The sequence below is a fragment of the Pholcus phalangioides genome, unplaced genomic scaffold (genome assembly GCF_987345545.1).
Source record: "Pholcus phalangioides strain wild (caught in Gottingen) unplaced genomic scaffold, Ppha-v1.0 ptg000014l_1, whole genome shotgun sequence".
Lineage (NCBI taxonomy): Eukaryota > Metazoa > Arthropoda > Arachnida > Araneae > Pholcidae > Pholcus > Pholcus phalangioides.
The window spans coordinates 7021597-7043944 of NW_028301607.1; the positions used below are offsets into that span (position 1 = coordinate 7021597).

General features: G+C 30.7%; 1 protein-coding gene across 20 annotated transcripts in view; it reads right to left on the reverse strand.

Annotated features, from left to right (window-relative positions):
* trol (terribly reduced optic lobes) overlaps nt 1–22348 on the reverse strand; it is a 328483-nt gene that overhangs the window by 68447 nt on the left and 237688 nt on the right. For 14 of the 20 annotated variants that reach the window (XM_089241641.1, XM_089241648.1, XM_089241634.1 and 11 more), the window contains 14 exons: nt 22138–22248; nt 21673–21792; nt 20942–21055; nt 20657–20767; nt 16887–16994; nt 12915–13022; nt 12301–12411; nt 11628–11744; nt 9262–9378; nt 6658–6774; nt 4515–4628; nt 3187–3297; nt 2434–2541; nt 1958–2068 (listed from right to left, as the gene is read on the reverse strand). In XM_089241641.1, the coding sequence (XP_089097767.1) occupies nt 1958–2068; nt 2434–2541; nt 3187–3297; nt 4515–4628; nt 6658–6774; nt 9262–9378; nt 11628–11744; nt 12301–12411; nt 12915–13022; nt 16887–16994; nt 20657–20767; nt 20942–21055; nt 21673–21792; nt 22138–22248 (1578 nt within the window). The remainder of the gene's footprint in view (nt 1–1957; nt 2069–2433; nt 2542–3186; nt 3298–4514; nt 4629–6657; nt 6775–9261; nt 9379–11627; nt 11745–12300; nt 12412–12914; nt 13023–16886; nt 16995–20656; nt 20768–20941; nt 21056–21672; nt 21793–22137; nt 22249–22348) is intronic. The other 6 variants (XM_089241638.1, XM_089241640.1, XM_089241639.1 and 3 more) reach the window with 6 other exon arrangements.

Below are 22348 nucleotides of genomic sequence, written 5' to 3' on the forward strand. Positions count from 1 at the left end.
TCCCTACTCAGAGATTGACATTGAAAAATTTCTCGAGAAGTTGTTTTTGGTTTAGAAACAAACTCTTGAAGTGTGTATATTTTATTATCTCTGTGAGTACTTTTGTTTCCCCGCTTACATTATTGACATTATATTATTATTTTCATGCAAGCGATTCTTTTGCAATTGATTATTTAGACTACAGTTTAATGTGAATAAATACCATTCAATCCCGTTTGACTTCAATTTTTTTGTTTCAATGTTATATTTTCTGTCCTCAATTGAGGACACAGGACACTTGTCATCCAGTCATACTTTCTGTTGATGTATTCAAAAAACTTCTTGGAATATTCTTAATTGGTTGTGATTTCAACAAAATATCCCAATAACAAAATGTAATTCAAACCCCACCAAGGTGCGGGCATCAAAGACATAAGTTTGCCAAGATATAGATCAAGTGTGACAATTTTTAAAATTGGAATTCCAAAATCTTCATAAGTATGTAGTATGCAATATTTTTTTATATGGAGGGATTATTTTCACGAAAATGGACCAAAAATGGAAAAAAAACGTTACAAAAAAAAAAAAAAAAAATGTCAACCAAAAATCCAAAAAAAAATGTTTTTTTAGGGACACTTCTTCACCTGCTAAATAAATGAAATATAGTTAACAACAAAGTTTGTTAAAAATTCATGTTGAAAAAAAATAATTTAAATTTAACCATGTTTAGAGCACTTAACTTGATATTTATGCTTGACAATCACAACATGTTCCATCTGTTTTGGTAACTCAGTTTCAACTTGGATGAGCACTGATATACTTTGAACAATTTTTTTGCCAATTGAATTTTTATTTTTTTTTTAATTTGTGTTTCTCGCTCACTTTTTCATCAATTTTATGGGGACAACTGATTTCTAACTTGCTAGAGCACGAGTTGCATTCTCAAAGGAAAGTGTTTAGATGAGGCATTACTACAGCTTGATGTTGTAACTAAGAAATTGATTTTTTTTTATTTTTTCCAATTAAATTATGGTCGAACCTTCCATCTGGTTACCTAATGCCAGGAGAAAGACATTTTTATGTGTTTTGCAACACTAATAAAAACTAAGCATGTTGAAAACATGTGCTTTTCAGAAATGAACGTAAACCTGCAGTGAAGTAAGAAATAATCATCAATTATATATTTATCACAAAAAAGAAGCCAGGAGTAAAACATTTAATAGACACTCGCCTCTTTTTTCTTGAATAAACATAATTTATGAATTAATTTACAATTCTAATTGATTTAAAAGATGTTCAAGTAATAGCTACATTCTTAACATTCTCAATGCAAAATTTGATAGGTGGCAACTGGTCTAGGATTTGAATCAATATTTTCCAAATGTCACGAATGGAAAAAAAAAGCTGGAGAAAATTTTCATTTGGCTATAAACTATTAATAAAAAATATTTAAAATTATGAAAAAGATGAAATACGAAAGTATACCAATTCTAGAAATATGAAGTATTGAAAAAAATATATATATTTTTGTGTAAGGATAGAAAATTATCATTTGAAAATTTGGAAAATGGGCTGGGGACAGTCAGGAGGACATTTCCCTAACAAATGAAAATTCGTTTAAGCAAACTTTAAAAATAGATTGATGAAAAAATTAAAAACAGTGGCGACTTTTCAGAAACTGGAATATAAATTGAAAATGGCGAAAAAAAAATTTCTGTGTCCAATATATGTAATGTAAACTGCTGGGGACACAATTTAGGCCAATTTCGTGAGAATGACCCATATAATACTAGAAAACATAGTTCTCCTATGAAACTAAAGAGGTTTTATATAGAAATTTAATCTTTAATTTATCGATCAAAACACTAAAGCTATCTTTTTAGTTTATGAATATATACCTATAGAATGCATTCAAATATTTTCTCAAATACAACAACAAACAGATATTGAGTGAAACAATTAATTTAAAAATATTTACCACAGCTCTGTTCATCTGAGTAATCAGCACAATCATATAAACCATCACATCGAAAAGTATCATCAATGCACTTTCCATCATTGCATTGAAACTCTTCTGCAGCACATTCTTCTGCATTGTTAGCATGCATTGTGAAAATTAATTTAGAGAACAACAAAGAGTAAGTAAGCTCAAAAGTTATAGAACAATTCAGAAGCAAGCAGGAAGTTAGAACAGAAAAGAAGTGATTCACAGAAAATAGACTCATTTTGAAGCAGGCGGCATTTATGTACATTCAACCAACTTACATAAGACATATTATTAAAAAAAAATCCCTATTTTCCTCTAATAATTTCAAGATTTTTGCAAATCAAAAAATAAAGAAATTTAATTTGAAGAAAGTTGCACTTATCAACAATAATTATTTGTCCTATAAATATAAACTCAGTCATAAGACAGTCAAAAATGTAACAAAAGGTATAATAAAATGAACATACGACAGTCTGTTTCGTCTGACGCATCTTGGCAATCTGGAAAGTTATTACAACGCAATCTTGTATCCAGACATTCCCCGCTGTTGCATTGGAATTGGAATGGGGAACAACCTACAAGAGAAAACATATTTCTAAGAATGATACACAATTTTAGATCCACTCAAGCAAAATATAATTCTTGGATCTTCATTTGCACATTGGGTTGCTGCAGATGATACTGTAGGAGTTGCATCTAAAATTTACATTCCTACTTTTAATCAATCCAATTCTAGTATTTTTTATTAGATTTTTATTACAAAATCTAATAGAAAATAACAGATTGATCAGAAGTAGAAATGTGAAAAATATTTTAAAAGTAAGCAAAAATTATCAAAATAGTTTTGAAAGGAAGCTACCATTCATCAAAATTAGGATATTTAGTCACACACGAAATGTGGTATACAAATGACAATATTAACAGCATTATCTTATAATGACATAATATTACAGTCATTATAACAACCTCCATTGTCCCATCAAAAATGAATAGTATATCAAAAACACATATGGCATGTGAAATCATTTGGGACTTTCTTACAACTTTCTTACCGGTCATTGTAATGGGATGATCATTATAATGTGGAGTCGTCATATAGAGCGTAAACATTAAAAATTTTTTTTAAAGTCAAGAAACAAGGAGTACTAAACAAATTCATCTGACTTTAAGTATTACAGAAAATTTTTAAAATTCAAAACAATGTAAAAAATATTTGTTACCGCAATCTCTTTCATCTGATCTATCTGAACAATCATTTCGTCCATCACAACGAAGTCTGGAATCAATACAACCCCCGTCATCACATTGGAAATCTCCTGGTTCACAACGTGCTAGAGGTGCACAAAAAAAAAAAGTTACTAAAGCAGAGTGTTTACCCTACAGATGTGTAGACATTCATATTACTGCAATTACTGAAAATGTAAATGAGTGTAAAATATTTTTCACATTTACCAGGTTTCAAAAATATTGTAGGACATATAAGGAAAACTGTAACTGGTTTATAAAGAAAAATGTTGTTTCTCATAGAAACTTGTTTTCGACATCATAAATAAATGAACAGCACAACTCTGCCACCAAACTTATTCCATTGCTGAGATCTCTTCCAGCCCAGCTTCATGACAGAGTCTGGAAATAAGTGTGTAGGTGCCTAACAATCTGAGTGTTTATAGTGCGTTTCTGATCTTCAGTGCTGCCACCTATATTTCAAATTATAAGTGAAGTGTCATGATTTAATATTTGTACCATCGTAGGCCTGCTGCTCTCTGTGGTGAGACTTTTTAATGGAGAGATCGCCTAACATTCTTGTCTCGAAATTAGGAACCACAGAAAACCAATTTCCGCTGACCACCAGTGAGACGCTGGTGGGTTCGAACCTGGGTCTTTGTGATAGAAATGCCACTATGATCACTTGACCACCATAGCAGCTGTTTTGACATCAATATTCATCACAATTATTTTCAACTTATAAAACAGATAGCTTTAGATTAGCAGAAAAAACAAATATCAAGCCAGACACCAAAAAACAGTCAAAAACACACACACCTACTATAATACATTCGAAGGAAGCAGTGAAAATATATGTTATACCTGTACCAGCTTAAAAAAAAAGATACGATTGAATACACTGAAATAGTATAAAATTTTTAAGTGGGATGCACTATTTTCATTAATATGGGCATTTGTAATCAAATAGATATTGAATTCATGAAACACTTAATAATTAAGGAAATAAAGTTTTACTTGAATCTTTTATAATGGAAAATATGTATTTGGTATATCTTTTCTGTAAACAATACAACATCCAAGAGACATGGGAAACAAATATTTGAATTAATTATTTTTTAATGAATTTAATAAGATATAAGATGAGTGAAAATATAGCATCTTTGCTTACACACATCTAAATACTTAATTCCAGTAAAATTATTTTGATCAAGTTTATGAACCAGACAGATTTAAAAGAAAAGAGAGGGGGATCATTTCTGAACTCTTTTACAATGGGAAAAGAAATGTGATTGAGTTTAGAGCTGAAAATAGTAGAACATACCACCACAATCTGCTTCATCAGACCTGTCTCTACAATCAAATTTCCTATTACATCTAAGGGCCCTGTCAATGCATTGTCCATCCTTACAACGAAACTGGGATGACGTACATGCAACTAAACACAGATAAAACTATCTAATTATGAAAGAAAAAAAAATGAAGCAAACTAGAAAAAATAAAAAAATAAAACAAGCAAACTGAAGTAATAAAATGATCTCTCGAAATTATATACATTTTGTTTTAATGCATGCTAATGCAACTAACATGGAAAGGGAGAAGATTAAATTCCACAAATAATTGCTAAAAGTAAAGTCTGTTAAAAATTAAAAGGCTTTTGAATTAATGAAAAGTATTTAGGCACAACATTTTTGAGGGAAACATTTAAATTTTGCAACATTTTATCATTATACTTTAAAAGCATGGAAAAAATGTCTTGTAACAAGGGTTCATAAATATTGAGATATTTTTGAAAATATCAAAAATATCCAACATTTTGAAACGTATTTGATATTTTCAATAGAATAGTCAATCTATACCTTCTATATATTCAGTAAAATAGTCATATCTCTATATATTATAATCAATATATTAATTATAACGTTTCCAGGTGTGATGTAAACTGATAGTTAGAATATATCCTTAACCTAAAAACCTTTTTCTGATACTTTTTAATGATCAAGTTTTTAACATAATTTTTTGTATCCAATATGAAAATTGTAACCTGATATTTTCGATACAATAGTCAAGCTATTGCTGATTATAAATGTCTTCACGAAAGATGTAAACTGAAATTCAGAATGTTTCCAATTTGACATCAATATTTCTATTTGATGTTTATTAATAAGATATTTTAAATACTTTTTTCATATTTAACTGAAGAAGCAGGTTTCTGTAAATATAATATTCTTAAAAATATCCTATACTTTTCGTGACTGAGAATAGACCAATCTTGAATGAAAATATCACACCCATTCTCGATTGAAAATATCAAATCATTCTTGACTAAAAATATGAAACTAACAATATCCGCACATTTCCATCTGAATGAAAATATCAGCCCATTCTAGAATGAAAATATCAGACGTCTTGACTAAAAATATGAGACTAAAGATATCAAACCATTCAGGATTGAAAATATTGAATGATTTTTAATGAAAATATCAAACCCTTTTTCAACTGAAAGTATCAGACCATTCTGACTTTTAAAAATATCAGGCCTTTGTTAATTGAAAATATCAGATCGTTCTCAAAAATTTGAAAACCAGTTTCAACTGAAACTGTCAGATCATTCTTGACTGTATATTTTTATTGCTGAACAAATCTGTTTATTAATTTGTTTACAGATAAACTAATTTATGATTGAAAAATTCATGTACTCATGAAAATATCAAACCATTTTCGACTAAAAATATTGAAAATATCACGTGCTATTTAGAAAATAAATTTGTGATATATATATATAAATGAACCCTGATTGTGTAACTATTCTATTAAAAATATTTTCGAATATTTTAATTAAATTCAATCAATTACTATTAAGCATTTGTGTTAGATTATTTTTTTGATATATGAGAATTAATGCAAAGAAAAATAACAAACAATATGGGAAAAAAAAACATTACAGTAGAGCATCGATTATCCGAAACAATTGGGGACTGGAAGTGTTGGGATAACTGATTTTTATGATAACCAATCACTCATGAAAAAAAATTGTGCCTATGTCACAGGAGCAATTATGAAACAAAGAAACTATTAAACTATTAAAAAAAAAGATATTAAACACAAAACTGCACATATTTTGTATCACGTCTTAAAAATAGCACAGAAAACTGACTAACCTAATTTGACAAATTCAGAAAATAGCCATTGAAGTAGGCCTACAATTTAGGAAAAGTCCAAAAATTTCTTTGAATTTACCAACTGGAATGCTTTCAATTAACCAATTCAGTTGATCTGTATTCGAATAATCGATGCTCTACTGTACTTTCAAAACTGGTAAGTACTTTAATGTTGCACACTATCACTGACAAGAAAAAAAAAAAAAAATCGCCAAACCGAAACACATTTAATAAGAATATATTGTTAATTTTTTTTCAAATCAAATGAATCAAATATTTAGTTAAGCTGAGATTTTAAACCCATACCACAAGACAATTCATCGGATCCATCTCTACAATCATATTTCCTATCACATTTTTGAGTTAGCTCAATGCATTGACCATCAGTACATTGGAACTGATCAGACCTACAAGCTGCCGGCGCTGATCATAAAAAAAACAACAAATACAAAATTCAAAAAATCTACAAAACATGCAAAACTATGGCACAAGTAGCAGAAGAAAGAAAACAAATATATCGCAATAACAAAGTAAACATAAATTGAGTAAATAATTTCAAAAAAAGACAATCATGCTATAAATTAAAATTGAGATAAAAACAAACTATTATCTAATACCTAAATACATATCTACAAACTGAATACTCATTCAGATAGTCTCTAGGGTATTTTTGCTATTTTGTTCCCTGACACCTGAGGTATAACAGAGTCAAATCATACTGATTTTCTAAGGAAAACAAAACCTTATGTAATACGTATAGTGATAAATCGGCCAACAAAGCTTTGTTTTTGCATTCTAACTCTCGCTAATGAATATAGATTCAGCTAATGAACATTATTGCTGAATGGATATGCACATTAACCTAACACAGCCACATTATCTGCTGAAATTTTATGCCAATCGTAATCAGAGAATTACTGTCTCTTTAAATACTTTTAATTTATTTCTACCTCATAATCTCTTTCTAGATGTACCTTCACTTCTCTTTTAGAAAAGTTTTACATCATTTCATGTGAAATGAAAGATTGAGCTCAAAGAAAATTCATGAAGAGAGTTTAGATTTGAATGTTTTCAGTGCAAGATATTTTTAGCACCAAATGGAACAGTCTGTAAATTCAAGAACATTGTGTAAACCAGTCATCTGGCTAAGACGGCATATGATGACATGCCAATTTTCATTCTAATTATTTTCATTTGAAAACAAATTTGTAATTTTTTCAATTATAATTTTTTTGTTGATGATTTAAAAACACAGTAAAGAGCATGATAAGAATAGAATCAATAGAACTCCCATACTGATTTTTAATTTCCGTTTCGAATACTCAAATTTCCTACACAATACTTCTGCAATGAGCCCTTAGCCGTGAGTGGAAATGTTCTGTAGTAAAAATCCTCATAATAGTGTTTTCTACACTTTTTTAAAAATTCTTTCAGATTTCGGTATATTTTGCTCTGGGGGTTGTAGTGGAGGAGGATAACTTAAAAAGTTCTGTTCTAGTTCTCTTAAACAGTCTTTAGTTCTTATGACTGCATTTTTAATAGGGCTGCTGTATATTTTAGATATATATGGCATCAATATTTGTTATGGGCATCTTTTTTTCTGCCACCTCATTGGGCATTTTGCGTGTTGCGGCCTTGTATTTGTATGATGAAGTCGGTTTCACATTGCATTAATAAAAAATTTTATCAGGAAAATTTACTTTATTAGCTCCAGACTTTTGAAAGGAGGAGGAAAAAGAGATTGATTGGCCAGTTTACTGGCAAATCTGCAAGTCTGAGATGACCAACATATCATATAGTTGGGGAGGGAACCTAGAAACCAACTGAGATGTGCCGCAGAGACCAACAATCATATCATGTATTACGTCTAATAAAAGATCTTCTGAGTCACGTGTCCTTGTGAAATTTCAATTATCTAATTTTTAAACTGTTCATTCAGACTTATGGTTAGTTTCTATCTTTTTTTATAGTGCTTCTGAATGTTTTATAGATCTTTAAATTTTGGGCACAATACCTGGAACAAATAAAATGATTCTTCATAGAAACCTATTTGAAATTAGATTTCAGCTAAAAAATGTGATTCGACTTTGTTAGCCGAGGTATGACACTGTATAACCTGCATAGTAATACTCTGAGCCTCTGAAATCATGGTTCCAAAAATATGAGAAACGCAATGATCATTCCAAGAAATATAGTGATATTGACAAATTAAGGCCAGGATTATTTTCATCTTTAACTTAAAAAAATTGATAAGAAGAGCTATTTTTGTTTAAAATAACTGAATTATTTCATAAATTATTTTCGCAAAATGGATATTGATATAAACTTTTGATAACTGCCATTGATTGGTAAGAAAATTCAAGCAGAAGCAAAAAAGGTTAAGCACACTATAACTACTGCGAAATGTTATGGTGCTCTGGCATTAGTGTAATGTTTCAGGACTTATAATGTGTGAAAGCTTAAAAAAAAAATGTATTCCGGGGGGGGGGGGGGAATAGTTTCCCAGTGAATAAAAAAATCTTGCCCATACATATACTCTGCAATTCATTATCAGAAATTAATTATTTCAATATATTTAACTGAATTACCTAGCTGCTGCTGAGTAATTTTTTAATTGCAGCTATATCAAATCAGAGGAAAATATTACCAAGATATTTTATACACTTTTAGAGCATCGCTTCATGTTGAAATTAATTTTCAGTTGATAAGCTGTGTTAAATCTTCCCGGATGATGAGTGGAATGAATTGGGCTTGAATTGAATATTAGCTCATCTATTATACATATGATTTAACATGGTATTTCTAAAAATTAATCTATAAATCATTTCATACTAATAACAAGAAAATCTATTTTCAAAGCCTTCCGATATAACTGCTAGGTATCATATTTTCTCTTGCAAAAGAACCTACCACAATCAATTTCATCTGAACGATCATCACAATGGAATTGCCTATCACAACGATGTGCTTTCTCAATGCATTGACCATTGTTACAGCGGAATTCGTCATTTTGGCAAGATTCTGGAACTGAGCGAGACAGGGCAAACTCAGAGAAAAAATTATCAAAATAAAAGGCCAATATAAAAAAGATTAATAGCGCAAAAACTTCACACAAAAAAAAAAGTGTCAAATAAATAGCTATGAAGAGTGCGTTTTAGTATGTTTTAGTACAAATGTTATGAATAACTACAGCAAATAAAGAGCATGACTATCATAAATATGCACAAAAAAGCAGCCTTTCAACACAAAATGGAGTTGCAAAGCGAGCTAACATTCTGTTCATGGAAAAAATGAATAATGAAAAACTACTCGGTTTGTAGGTTTGCATCTTTTTCTATAATCAGTTACAATTTATTCTAATCTTTTAGATTCGTTTCTCTTATTTATAAATAACTCTGGAAATTGCAAGTTGATAATCCTAATTTAGAGATATGTATACTGTAGAACTTTTCTCACATTTGAAAGGTGATAATTGCTCTTATTTTTGGTTTCTATATTTTAGATAAAGGGTGTCCCATAAATCCGTAAATATTTTACAAATCTGAGGAATAGGTATATCTGAATGCAGTTTCAACAAACAGTTTGAATGTAGTTTATTTTTTAGTCAAAACAACTTTTCGACAAAAAAAATTTTGTTAATAGAAGCAACTGCATGAAAGCAAATCACTGGAAATACACAGAGTCCTTATAAAATGCATAGCGTACGATTAAAAGCTCATTCCTAATAACGTGAAAATTCAAGCACTTCCCATCTTCACTTCAAAATATAAAAAGACAGATGGTAGTACCAGCCAGAACACAAAACAGGCACAACTCTGACAACATTCTGGTGTGGACCGATTCGTTATAAATTTCTCAGAGGAATGTATGTGAGATGCATGTAGAGTTAAGTAGTAGTGCAGTTGCTCATTTCTAAATTTTTCTGCCACTGGTGCTTACATAAGGTTTCCTTTGTGGCATCAATATTGGTGGATAAAGCACTATTCATGAAGTTGTTCACTTCAGCCCCGAATCCCGGGCTGAAGCTTTACAAATATTTCAGACACAGATGAGATTGAAGAAAGGCTTAGGTCCAATCACTCAGACCAGACTTTCATGCAGCCCCCTCAAGTGACAAAAAACTGAACTGATTTTTTTTCTGTGTCAAAAAAATCCCCCCTTCATGAGAATTACCCTTTCCCATTCAAATATACAGATTCCTTCAATTTTTTTAACTACTTCCAAATTTAATGGACATCCTTTATATCTATCTGTCCATCCATACTTTTTTTATGGACATTTATTTTAAGCCACCTTATTATATGTTTTGCCAGTTGTGGTCTTTGTAAAAACAGTAATTCACTGTAATAATTAAAATCCTTGTACTTTGGCATTTCGAATAAAATGTCATATACTACTTCTAAAATCTCACCACCTTATTAAACCTGACAGTGTGTAAGATTAATAACATATCATTTAAATAAAATCCAGAGATGGTTTTCATACTAATTGTTCAATACATAAGTAAATTAGACCAACAAAAAACAAATCACAAACTGAACATTATGCAGGGTGTACAGTCAAGTGTTTTTGACTTGAAGTGATTTACTAACAAAGAGAACTACATCACATAACTTAGATGATAAAGTACTAAAATAACATACTTTCAGATGCAAGAAACTTTTATCAACTCGCCAAACTAAAAATATTTCAATTGCTAGAATTTGCCTTTTGCTACATTATAATGAACGAAATTTACTTATTGGCATTAGCATAAAAATGCACAGAAATATATTATATGAGTGACTGAAATCATAAATTTTTTATATCCTCACCCAAATTATTTTTAAATGCTGTTGTTTGTTTCATCTAATTGAGAACGGCATAGTAAAATAAGTATAGCCAAAGTTGCATAGCTGCTTTCTGTTAAGAAGTTATTTTAGGTTGAAACAACTTCCCGATGCACCCTATATATTAAGCTTTAACATAACTCATAGTGATAATCATTTAATAGAGGAATCTTTCATTCTAAACGCTCATATCAATAGAGCTACTCTCTCAGAACAATCATTCCTTGAATTGAATGATAATTTAATTTTTGTGAACACAAAAGTTTACAAAAACGTTACTAATATTAGTACCAAATTTATATATATGTATAATTAACTATTTATAATATTTTATACATTTATACCAAGACCAATTATACAAAATAGTAAAGACATTGTGTGAATGTCTGTTAATGCATTATTACTTTTAAGGGCCATCCCTTTACTCTCCAATATATTTCTACATACCACAATTAAATTCATCAGATCCATCTGGACAATCATATTTTCTGTCACATCTCAATACACTTTCTATACATTGGCCGTTGTTGCATCGGAATTCATTTTGTTGACAAGTCTTGGGTTCTGTTATTGGATTAACATATAATGTACACAAGTCAGAGAAACTAATAACATGCAGAATGAACATGCAAAACTGAACTAAAAAGATTCGTGCAAGGAAAAAAAAAAACAAAAACACTACAAGTTTGGAAAACAAAAGTTTTAAAATTAGGCTTGAACTTAAGCAGGAATTATTAATTACATTATGCTTATGAGGAATCATCTTTAGAGTATCCAAATCGTCCTGGAAGCTTTTTGACCCTAGTCTAGTTTGTAGGACCCTTTGCAAGTGCACAAAATAAAAAAATAATCTTTTGCTTAGTAGTTAAATGTAACATGGATTGACTACCAAGCTGAAAGTACAAAGAAATAAAGCTGCTTAAGAAGTACCTTGAGCCTCAGAAACTTGAACTTAGCAATCTATAGAGGAGCAAGTGAAAATAACTGGTAATGAAAATTTTTTACAAATGTGAATTAGTAACCCAAGAAATGATCAAAAACTAGCATTTCTGTAAAATTTTCCCCAGATGATATTTTACTGGAAAGACAGTCTTGCTCTTTCTCGCTGCAGAATCCTTACCACAGTTCTCTTCATCTGAATTGTCAAAGCAATCCCGCCTTGTATCACAGCGTCTTCGCTCATCAATGCAAGTACCATCTGAACAACGGAACATTCCTTGGGAACATTGATCTGAGAAAAATACAAGATACATATTATACATATAATGTCAAATGTATATTTTTTCATAAGTATATACTTTCATTAATCGATTTTCCAACATTATTTAACTGATGATTCATGAAATGTATTGCTAAGAAAGGTTTCAAGGATTAATAATTTACAGCTGACACTATCATTTATGAACTTGTACAGATTCTAAAAATTATCAAAATCAAAAGGTTGTAATGTATGCTCAAAGAAATGGCATACCCTTTGTAAACCAGGGTATTAGTTCAAAAAATTGAACGTTGAAAGTACCATGAAATTTACATCTTCATGAGTTTTAAAAAGATAGCCTCAGACAATTTGGATAAACGCAAATAATAATTCATGAACAATATCCAAAACTTTGGAGAGAGAAATTTTTAAGATTTTGTTAAATAATTTTACTCTATCAACTCTTATAATTATTTAATGTTTTTGTAAAATTTAATTTAAATGAGAAAAAAGTTCAAACTGATTTTATTACATACCGCAACCAGTTTCATCAGATCTGTCTCTACAGTCAGGATAACCATCGCAGCGTCTTCTTTCGTTTATACATACACCGTCCGAGCATCTAAATTCTCCAGTATTGCACTCTATGAAAAAATATTTTTAAAAATGTCTACTTCATATATGCCATGATTTTTTTTTTACTTTAAATACAACAAATCATTCAGATTAGTGAGTAAATAAAAATTCACCAAAAAAAGTAAAGTCTCAAGCACATGCCATTAAAAAAGAAAGATAAATCATGCCAGTTATGTCAACTCTCACACACGCAGTATATGCAATTCAAAAATCTCAATCTTTACAAATAATAATACCATAAAGCCCAGATGATACAAGTTCTGCTTGATCATAGGTAGCTAAGAATATTCACATTCTTCTCTGGTGTGAACATCTTGTCCTCCAGCTACACTGGCTAGCACCCCTTACAGAAGATACTGTGGGGCACCAATGTCATTCCTAGAATTTTTATCTCTTCTCCTGCCATTTCAGACTATTTTCTTTTGTGTCATGGGCATGCAGGTTTATCTCCTACATTTTTATTCCTCCCCTTCCCCGTATTAAACTTAGAAACTGTTGATCATTCTACATTCCTTTATATCGCACAAATATATGAAGAGGTTCCTCACTTTTTCGTTTTTAATGTACAATAATGTAAATATATAATGTACAATAATGTAAATATATAATGTACAATAATGTAAATATATAATGTACAATAATGTAAATATATAATGTACAATAATGTAAATATATAATGTACAATAATGTAAATATATAATGTACAATAATGTAAATATATAATGTACAATAATGTAAATATATAATGTACAATAATGTAAATATATAATGTACAATAATGTAAATATATAATGTACAATAATGTAAATATATAATGTACAATAATGTAGATTTCTAGCATGTATATGAATCTGGTCATGTTTATATTTGCGTGTATTATGTTTCCGTATATTTGCGTGTTTTAATGTTTAGTTTTTTTTTTCTTCAATCTTTTGCATGTTGTGTTTGTATGGTTTTTTTTTGATTGATTCTTTTTTATTTCTGTTCCTCTTGCACATTATTTTTGTTCATCACAGTAATTGGGCTGCCGTCTATTGTGAGCGAATAAATCAATAAATATAAATGTAACAAAAGAGTGCACTTATTTAAATTGAACTACATATTTGTAAGTGAAAAAATGAGTGGTATGTGCCCTGCTTCTAATTTTGTCCAGATTTGAATTTGTTTTGTCTCTTGGATTTTATTATTTGACTTACAATAATTATAAAAGGACCATGACTTTATATTTCCAGTTTTTAGTATAGCTCAAATTAGTTACTGTCCCAATTAAGTTTGATTACCTTCACTCTACTGTATTTAATTGAAAAAAAAAAACCCATTATGAATCCTCACCACACTTATTTCAGGTTTGCAATACCCTTGAAGAAAGTATATACAAATATGATAGGACATCATGGATTGATGATGAAAAGCATCATGGGTGGACCAGATTATTTTTCTTGTTCTCACTAAATTATTTTATCTAGAGAGGAACATGTAAAACATTCCAGAAAAAATGTGATCTTTGACAAGTGTTGAACATAATGCCAAGAATGCAAAGACATTTTCTATCATAGGAGGAGATAGACTTGAAAGGCTGGGGAAAAGGAGTATGATGGTCTCAATTCATATATAGTAGAACTTCAAAATAACAGTCCTTATCAAGGACTTCACTTATAATGGACAGTTAAAAAATGTAATAATAATAAATGGCGTTCACTTTAATCTGATGAGTTTCACATTTTCAAGCGAGCAATTAAACATTGATCGTTGTTTTTTTTTTGGGCAAACATGAATGAGCTGCATGACTCATACTGATCACTAGCCAGAAAAATTGAAATTAATGCAGAGTATAAAATAAATTTTCTTTCAATTTAACCTATGTTGAAGGTGGTTTTATATTTGATACATAACGAACACTTTTTATAATTAACTACTGTACTTTTATTGATACATATCTTATTGCATTACACTACTACTACTACTAAACTATACATCCACTTCTACATTCCCATGCAGAATTTCTAACGAACTGATACGTTGAAATGTGTATGTGCATGTTGGAAACCTAACGTGACGTTTGTTACTGTGTAATGCTTGTTATGTGCTATAAATTTTCCTAATTAAGAGTGAAGTGCAAGGATTGATAATTGCACTGTTGTAGGCCTGTTGCTGCCTGTGGCGAGACCTTTTAAAGGGGGAGATCGGCTTATATTCACGCCTCGAAGTTGGGAACTAGAAGAAACCAACTTTAGCCAACTACCACTGTGGCATTACACAAAAAACTGGAGAAAAAAAAATAACGTACGATTATTTATAGGCAACCTATGTAAAGAACATTACTATGAATCTGAAAATAAGTTTGAAATCTGTTTACAAGAGTTAAATCAAGACAGAGACTATATTGCATAGCAATTATAAAAACTAGGTTTTAGAATTGATACAGTTGGACCTGCTTATAACAAGGTAAAAAAAACAATGAATCTATTTGTTCGCACAGATTTTGTTATATCCGTACCAACTTTAAAAATTGTGACTTTAAGAAAGATAAAACATTTTACATGCACGGTACACATTTTTCTGTAATCTGAGCAATCTTTAAAATGAATAGATAAAAATAATATATTTTAATAAAGATTAAAAATTTAAATCATTAAATTTAAATTGTAGCAAAATCTTACGTAATTGAATACATAAAAAAAAATATGTGTCAATCATTGCTTCTTTATTTTTTTCTTGAAATGATTGTGGAAGTGGAACGGTTTGCATTGTAATTATTTTTGCTGAATAAGCATGCAAAATGCACAAAAAGCCTATTATTTTACTATAAGCTCAGACACTGGAAATTTTTTTTGTCTAATTTCTTTGAACCATTCGCAAAAAAAACTAAATAATTCCAATTTTTTTAAATTCTTACTTTTTTTCCATTTTGACTGTCAGTTGGTATAGCTACAATTTTTGAAGCAATGTGTGTGAACAAGGCTTTATGTGAACATTCTCAAAATTGGTTTTCACATGAAAAAATCATCACAGCTAACATCTGAATGTAGTTAGAGAATGAAAAATGTTTTTGCACTGAAGGTATTTTGGAGGTCAGGCTCTTGGGAATAAACAACCCTAATCCATTCTTCGTAATAGGATTTTTTACAAGCAAAATGAGATTTAACACAGGAAAGCATAAAAAATGTGAAGCAAAATGGGATTTTACAGCACCCAGAACAGCCCTACTAGAATGTCTTCTGTGGAAAGGAAGGAGATATTATCAGTTACAGAAAGGTAAATTTACAGAAAAGGATCAGAAAATTATTACAAAGAAATTTGTGACCACTCAAGTTTGAAAATCTGTCAAAAATTCATTATAGATGTACTTTGCTGAAAGTGTTAGTTATAAACAATAAAAATAGCATAGATAAGCAAGATGAAATTTACGGGACATGAGAAAAATTTTGTTTTATGTGAAAATTTGTAATATTCACGTTTGTTATAAACAGTCTGACTGTATTCTGTATATATATGTAGTAAAAATTAAAATAAGTGTGACAAGATCAAGCTTATTAATCAAATTTATGTTACTACTAAGAATTCAATACTGATGTTCACAAGAAAATATTAAGAAGAAATTCATTTTCAAATATCAAATTAAAATGTGAAAATCTTATTTTTTTTAAACAGATGTCCCTAACCTGAAAAAATGAGACTAAATTTAGAAACACTTGTACTGCCCTAGCTGTGAATGTGCACACAACACAAGTTTTCATTTCCTTTAAGTAAGTAAACAAACGATCATGCAACATGCAATTTCAAAACACATAGATTCATTGACAAATGAATGAGAGACATGCATTTGTACGAGTAGACCCTTGGCCAACATGTTACTCATGCACATCACTCACCACAGTCAGTTTCATCAGTTCCCTCAAGGCAGTCAAATTTGCCATCACATCTCCTGCTGCCATTGATGCAAGTGCCGTCAAGGCAAGTTATTTCATCTTCTTTGCAACCTGAAAATAACTAAGGCTTGGGTATTTGGAAGTCTACTGTGCCAGTGAAATTTTCTACATCAATTTTCAAACAACGCATACATATTTAAATCATAAACTTTACCACAAACAGATGTGTCGCATTGGAATTGCCTTAAAATTGAACTGTTGGTAAAACATAAAAGTGAATTGTTAATTGTTTGAGCATTGTGAATCAGAGAAAACACCAAGTTATTCAGATGTGAATCATTATTTCAATGCATCAAGGCCATATATTTCATGCATACGAGAGCTAATTAAACTCTCACTGAGAAAGGGACTAGTGTCAAACCTACATTAAAGATAATATTAAACAGCTTTGTTCTTATGCTTCTTATTGGGATTTGGACCCAGAACATTCAGAACCTGGGTTGACATGATAACCACTTCTACTGCTAGATAGCCACAATAAAGTATAAAGTAATAGGAAAAATTCTCAATTTATGTAACACATTTAAAAAATAAGACTAGATTTTCCAACAGAAGATCAAATTCTTACTGATCAAAAAGAAAACCATATTATTGTAATAAGATACAGGATATAAAACATAAAAGGGTCCTCCGTACATTAATGACTTATATCTGTCAAAAGAAGAATGGAAAGTTTCCTATAAAAGATGGTTCACACTATTGGTGCTCTGGCTCATGCTCAAGGAATTTTCTGTGGCCTCACATAATGTAGATGGCATAACAAGTGATGGGACATGCAAGGCTGTGACTTACAAGGATACAATTGCTGCTGGTACATTAAAGATATATTAATAAACAGCTGTGGTCTACACTTTCACTATCTTGTATGAAGCTGCTCTAGTTGTGTGGACAGGACAATCCGATCATTTGACTCTCTTTATGATTATGGCTCGGACAATATACAGAAGTAGTCAGTTATAATAACAGCTCACAATAACAAGGAAAATTGTCGTTATAATAGATTTTACATCATAATAAAATTTGAATTTTTTGCTCTGTTAGGTAGAAAATTGTTGCTTTGTCTGTATTACAATGTTTTTCTAGATCTTTTGTACTAATTATATTAGTGAATGAACATAAATTTGGTCTCGCTTCAGTCATAAATTTGGTCTCACAGCAGTGGATTGTAAGAGGTTTTTGCATAGAATTTTGTATTATGAAAGCAATTTAGCCATCCAATCTCACTTCTATGGCTGTAGAGACTCTTTCCTTTTCACAATTTGTTTTAAATGACTAACTTTTAAGTTCTGGTTAAATAAGCCGTGGCAATGACCGTAGTCATTCAGTCACTTATAAAAAAAATCTGAATAAAATCGTCACATATGCTGTGTATATAGTAGAAAAGCCTTCTCTACCCTTACGATAGAAAGTGGAAATCTGACTTTTCTGTGTTCATTCTTTATTAGAAATACATCAAAGTAATGTTTAAGAGAAGCATGTGCAAAGTAAATATCATCCTTAGTTTCATTCTTGGAGAAAAAGAAAAAAATAAAGAAAAACACATCGCTTAGAATTTTTTTGACGTTATAACAAAAACTTTCTAATTTTAAACACACTATTACCAAATATTTTCTTTATTTGCAACATTAGCTCTTTATCAATCTCTAGCAAATCATTCATTACAGTGAGATTCTTGTTAGAAGAGGTATTCTTTATAACAGACAACTGTATTTTCAACACACAGTGAGAAAAAATTTTATCAAAAAAGACCATAACTACACAATATAACAGACTAGTACCAAAAGAGGAATTCCTTTAGGCTTCAGACCACATATATAAAGGATCAATTGAAACTTTGTCTAGGTAGATTACAGCCGAGCATGCAGAAAAATTTGAAAATTTGGATGTGATTAACCCATTTAATTTATTATTGGATATAAAGACACAGTCTTTATCTCACATCAACTGTCCGTCTTAGAGGAATGATTCCAATTTAAAAAATGCTCAACAGGCGTTCGGAAATTATCCTGTACCAGTTTTGAGAGTGAAAATCCAGTGTGTAACAAAATAAAAAATCTTAAGTTTTATACAGTCCCCCTGTGCTGTAACTTCAAATTAAGAAGTTGTTGCCTTGTCTCTCCTGATGCCAACCAAAAACATTCTATGTTTCCAAGTGCAATATTCACAAAGCTATTTGATACCAAAAAATAGGATATTTGGGAAAGAACAGTGTTAAATGCAGAAAAATCATTTTACCTGCATTTAATACAGTTCTTCCCCAAATTGCTTCAGTTTTTCGAATTTGAATATTGCACTTCAAAACATGAAAATTTTTTGTTAGCATCAGAAAAACAAGGCAACAACTTTCTGATTGAAAGCTAGAAGACAGGATCACATAGCTGCCAACTTTTGAAAATGAAAATTCGGGAGATTTTCGCGCAAACCTGTATTTTATGCTAAAACCACTCCCTAATAAATACAATAGGGATTTTTCCAAATAAAATAGGGATTTTCCAAACATAAAAGTTAAAGTGCAGGGAATAAAATCCCTACTCAAAAACTGAAGTCAAATTAAAATAGGGATTTTATACACATGGAAGTTAAACCCTTGGGAATAAAATTCCTACGCAAAAAACAAGTGAAATTGGAGGCCAAAACTTCAGTGATGTAAAAATAAATATTGTGTTCAATCAGAAACGCTGCATTCTGCGCGAATGACCCCAAAATCATCGGAAGATGAAAACACCGTCAATTTTTGAAGAATACTGACTTTTGTGACACTTGCTTGATGTTTTTTTTTTCATTTCACGAGTGATGATGGCAGTCTTTCCATGACCGATGTTTATGTCCATAACACAACTTGTACAAAAAGGAAAAGTCAGCCCTCTTCTGGAAGGTTTGATGAAAGGAAATTCACCAGAATAAGTATCTTTAAAATTGATTAAATATGTTTTTGCTTATCAGTATTCATGCTTTGTTATATCGCATGTACTTAACCTCAACAAAAGAAATTTTGACCATATGCACGTCGCTATAATCTTCGATTATTATCCAGGACAATTGGCTGCTAAGCCATTTCCCTGCACGATAAGACAAACAACTTTCTTGTCACCATCAGAGGGTTTGTAAAACTTCCTTAAAAAGAGAATTTCCCCATTTACGACGTGTGACGTAATTTCGAAAGGGGGGAAAAAAAAAGGCTTCATGCCCCACAAGAAATTCCTTAGGGATTGTTTTCATAAGCAGGGATTTTTTAATGAAGTAGGGAATTTTTAGGGACAATTAGGGATTTTTGTGATTTTTATAAAAATTTGGTAGATTTAATAACTTTTCGGGAGGTCAAGCGATGAAGCTAAAATTCGGGAGACTTGGCAGCTATGGGATCATATAAAAACTTAGATTTTTTTATTTTGTTACACACTGTATTTTCACTCTCAAAACTGGTGCAGGATAATTTTGGAACGCCTATTGAGCATTTTTTAAATTGGAATCATTCCTTTAAGACGGACGATTGATGAGATAAAGGCCATGCTCGCACTTACAGGACACCCTGTATATTATTTTATACAGGAAAAAACAAGAGCTTTGAGCACAAGTAATGTGGAACCATATTAAGATTATAATATTGTATGTAATCCCAACTTATTTGAAAACAAATAGTGTTTCAAATTCATGAATTATGATTCCATGTATTTGAACAGTATCATTAAAATTTAGATGTTCAAGATCCATACCACATTCCAGTTCATCAGTACTATCCGCACAATCTGGTCTGCTATCACAATGTCTGCGTTTATCTATACACTGGCCATTCTTACATCTGAACTGGTCTGCTTCGCAATCAACTGTGCGGAGGAAAAAACATGATATTGTAGGAGCCAATTTATGCAAGAAATTCAGCCGGGGCAAGAAAAGAATTTCAGAATCTGAATGTTCAGTTGATCATTAACAAGTTTTGCTGGATTACAAAAACATGATAAAAGATTTGAAAATGAAAATCATTTGATGCTCAAGCTTACCAGGACAATCAGCTTCATCCTCTCCATTTGGACAGTGACTCCTGCCATCACATCTGTATCGGAGGTCAATGCATTGCCCATTGTTACAGACATACTCGTTACTGCCACAACGACCTATAGATCACAACAAAGAGAGCAAAATTAATCAATAGAGCTGAATGTTTTTAAATTGATCTATTTGGTTTTTTTTTTTAAATCCTCTGCATCAGAAAAAATAATCAGTTTGTTTTCCAAAGTGAGGCTGTCAACCAAAGTCAAATAAAATAGCCCTTTCTTACACTGTACCTCATTGTAACCCATATTCAGATGTTTTATGTCTTTTATCAGATAGAAATTTTCATGCACAATCTAACAAAAAGTCATTGCAAACTTTTGTCACCCGCAGCTCCCTTGCCCAATTCATAATTCATCTGCTGCTCTCCAAAATAGTTTGGTGTATAATATTTTCCAATACAAAAGAACCATTTCAAAGCATAAACAACCACAAAAATATCATTATTTCCGGCTCACTGCAATACCCTTTACATAGATTGGTGACACCTCTAGGAGCCGTGGCGCACACTTTGAGAAACACTGGGTTATTGTATAAACAAAATTTATGAATCATTCAACTAGTGAAATGTTGATACATTAATTCGATTGTGTATATGAATTCATTTATATTAAAATTTTCTACGATCGCTAGAATCGAAAATTTTTTAAAATGAGGGAAAATGCAAAGAAATTCTCACCACATATTGACTCATCAGTTCCATCCGAGCAATGAATTTTACCATCACATTTTATGGTCTGATTTATGCACGTACCATCTCCGCAAGTAAAATCAGTCAATTTACACTGGGGTTTCACTTCTACAAAAACATAGGAAAGAAAAATTTATATTTTATTTAGATTTTTTTAAATGTAAAACACTTTTTTTTCTCTACTATTGAAGCTACTTAGTAAGAGGGTGAATATTAGAGAATTGTAATTCTAATATAAACGATGTAAAAAAATTTTTAGCTGTAAAAATAAAGCTAGAATAAGATGCATACAGAATTTGAAGACACTTTAGATCAGAGTAAATACCGTTAACTTAAAAAATTTCCTTGCTAAATCCAAAAAAGAATTTACTGTATCAAAGTTAAACTATAATCAATGTTTTTTATTCAAAAACATTGCTCGAGTTTAAAACTCATCCAAAAAAGTTTTCTTACCACAATTTCTTTCATCAGACAAGTCGCGACAATCAAACTCATCATTGCAACGAAGCTGATAGTTGATACAAGTACCATCACCACAACGGAAATGATTTTCTGGACACGTGCCTACAATTGAAAACAAAGAATAATTTAAAGTACATAAAATTGGCAAGAAACATGAAACCTACTGACACACATTTGTCCCGAGACATTCACCTTGGCAGTA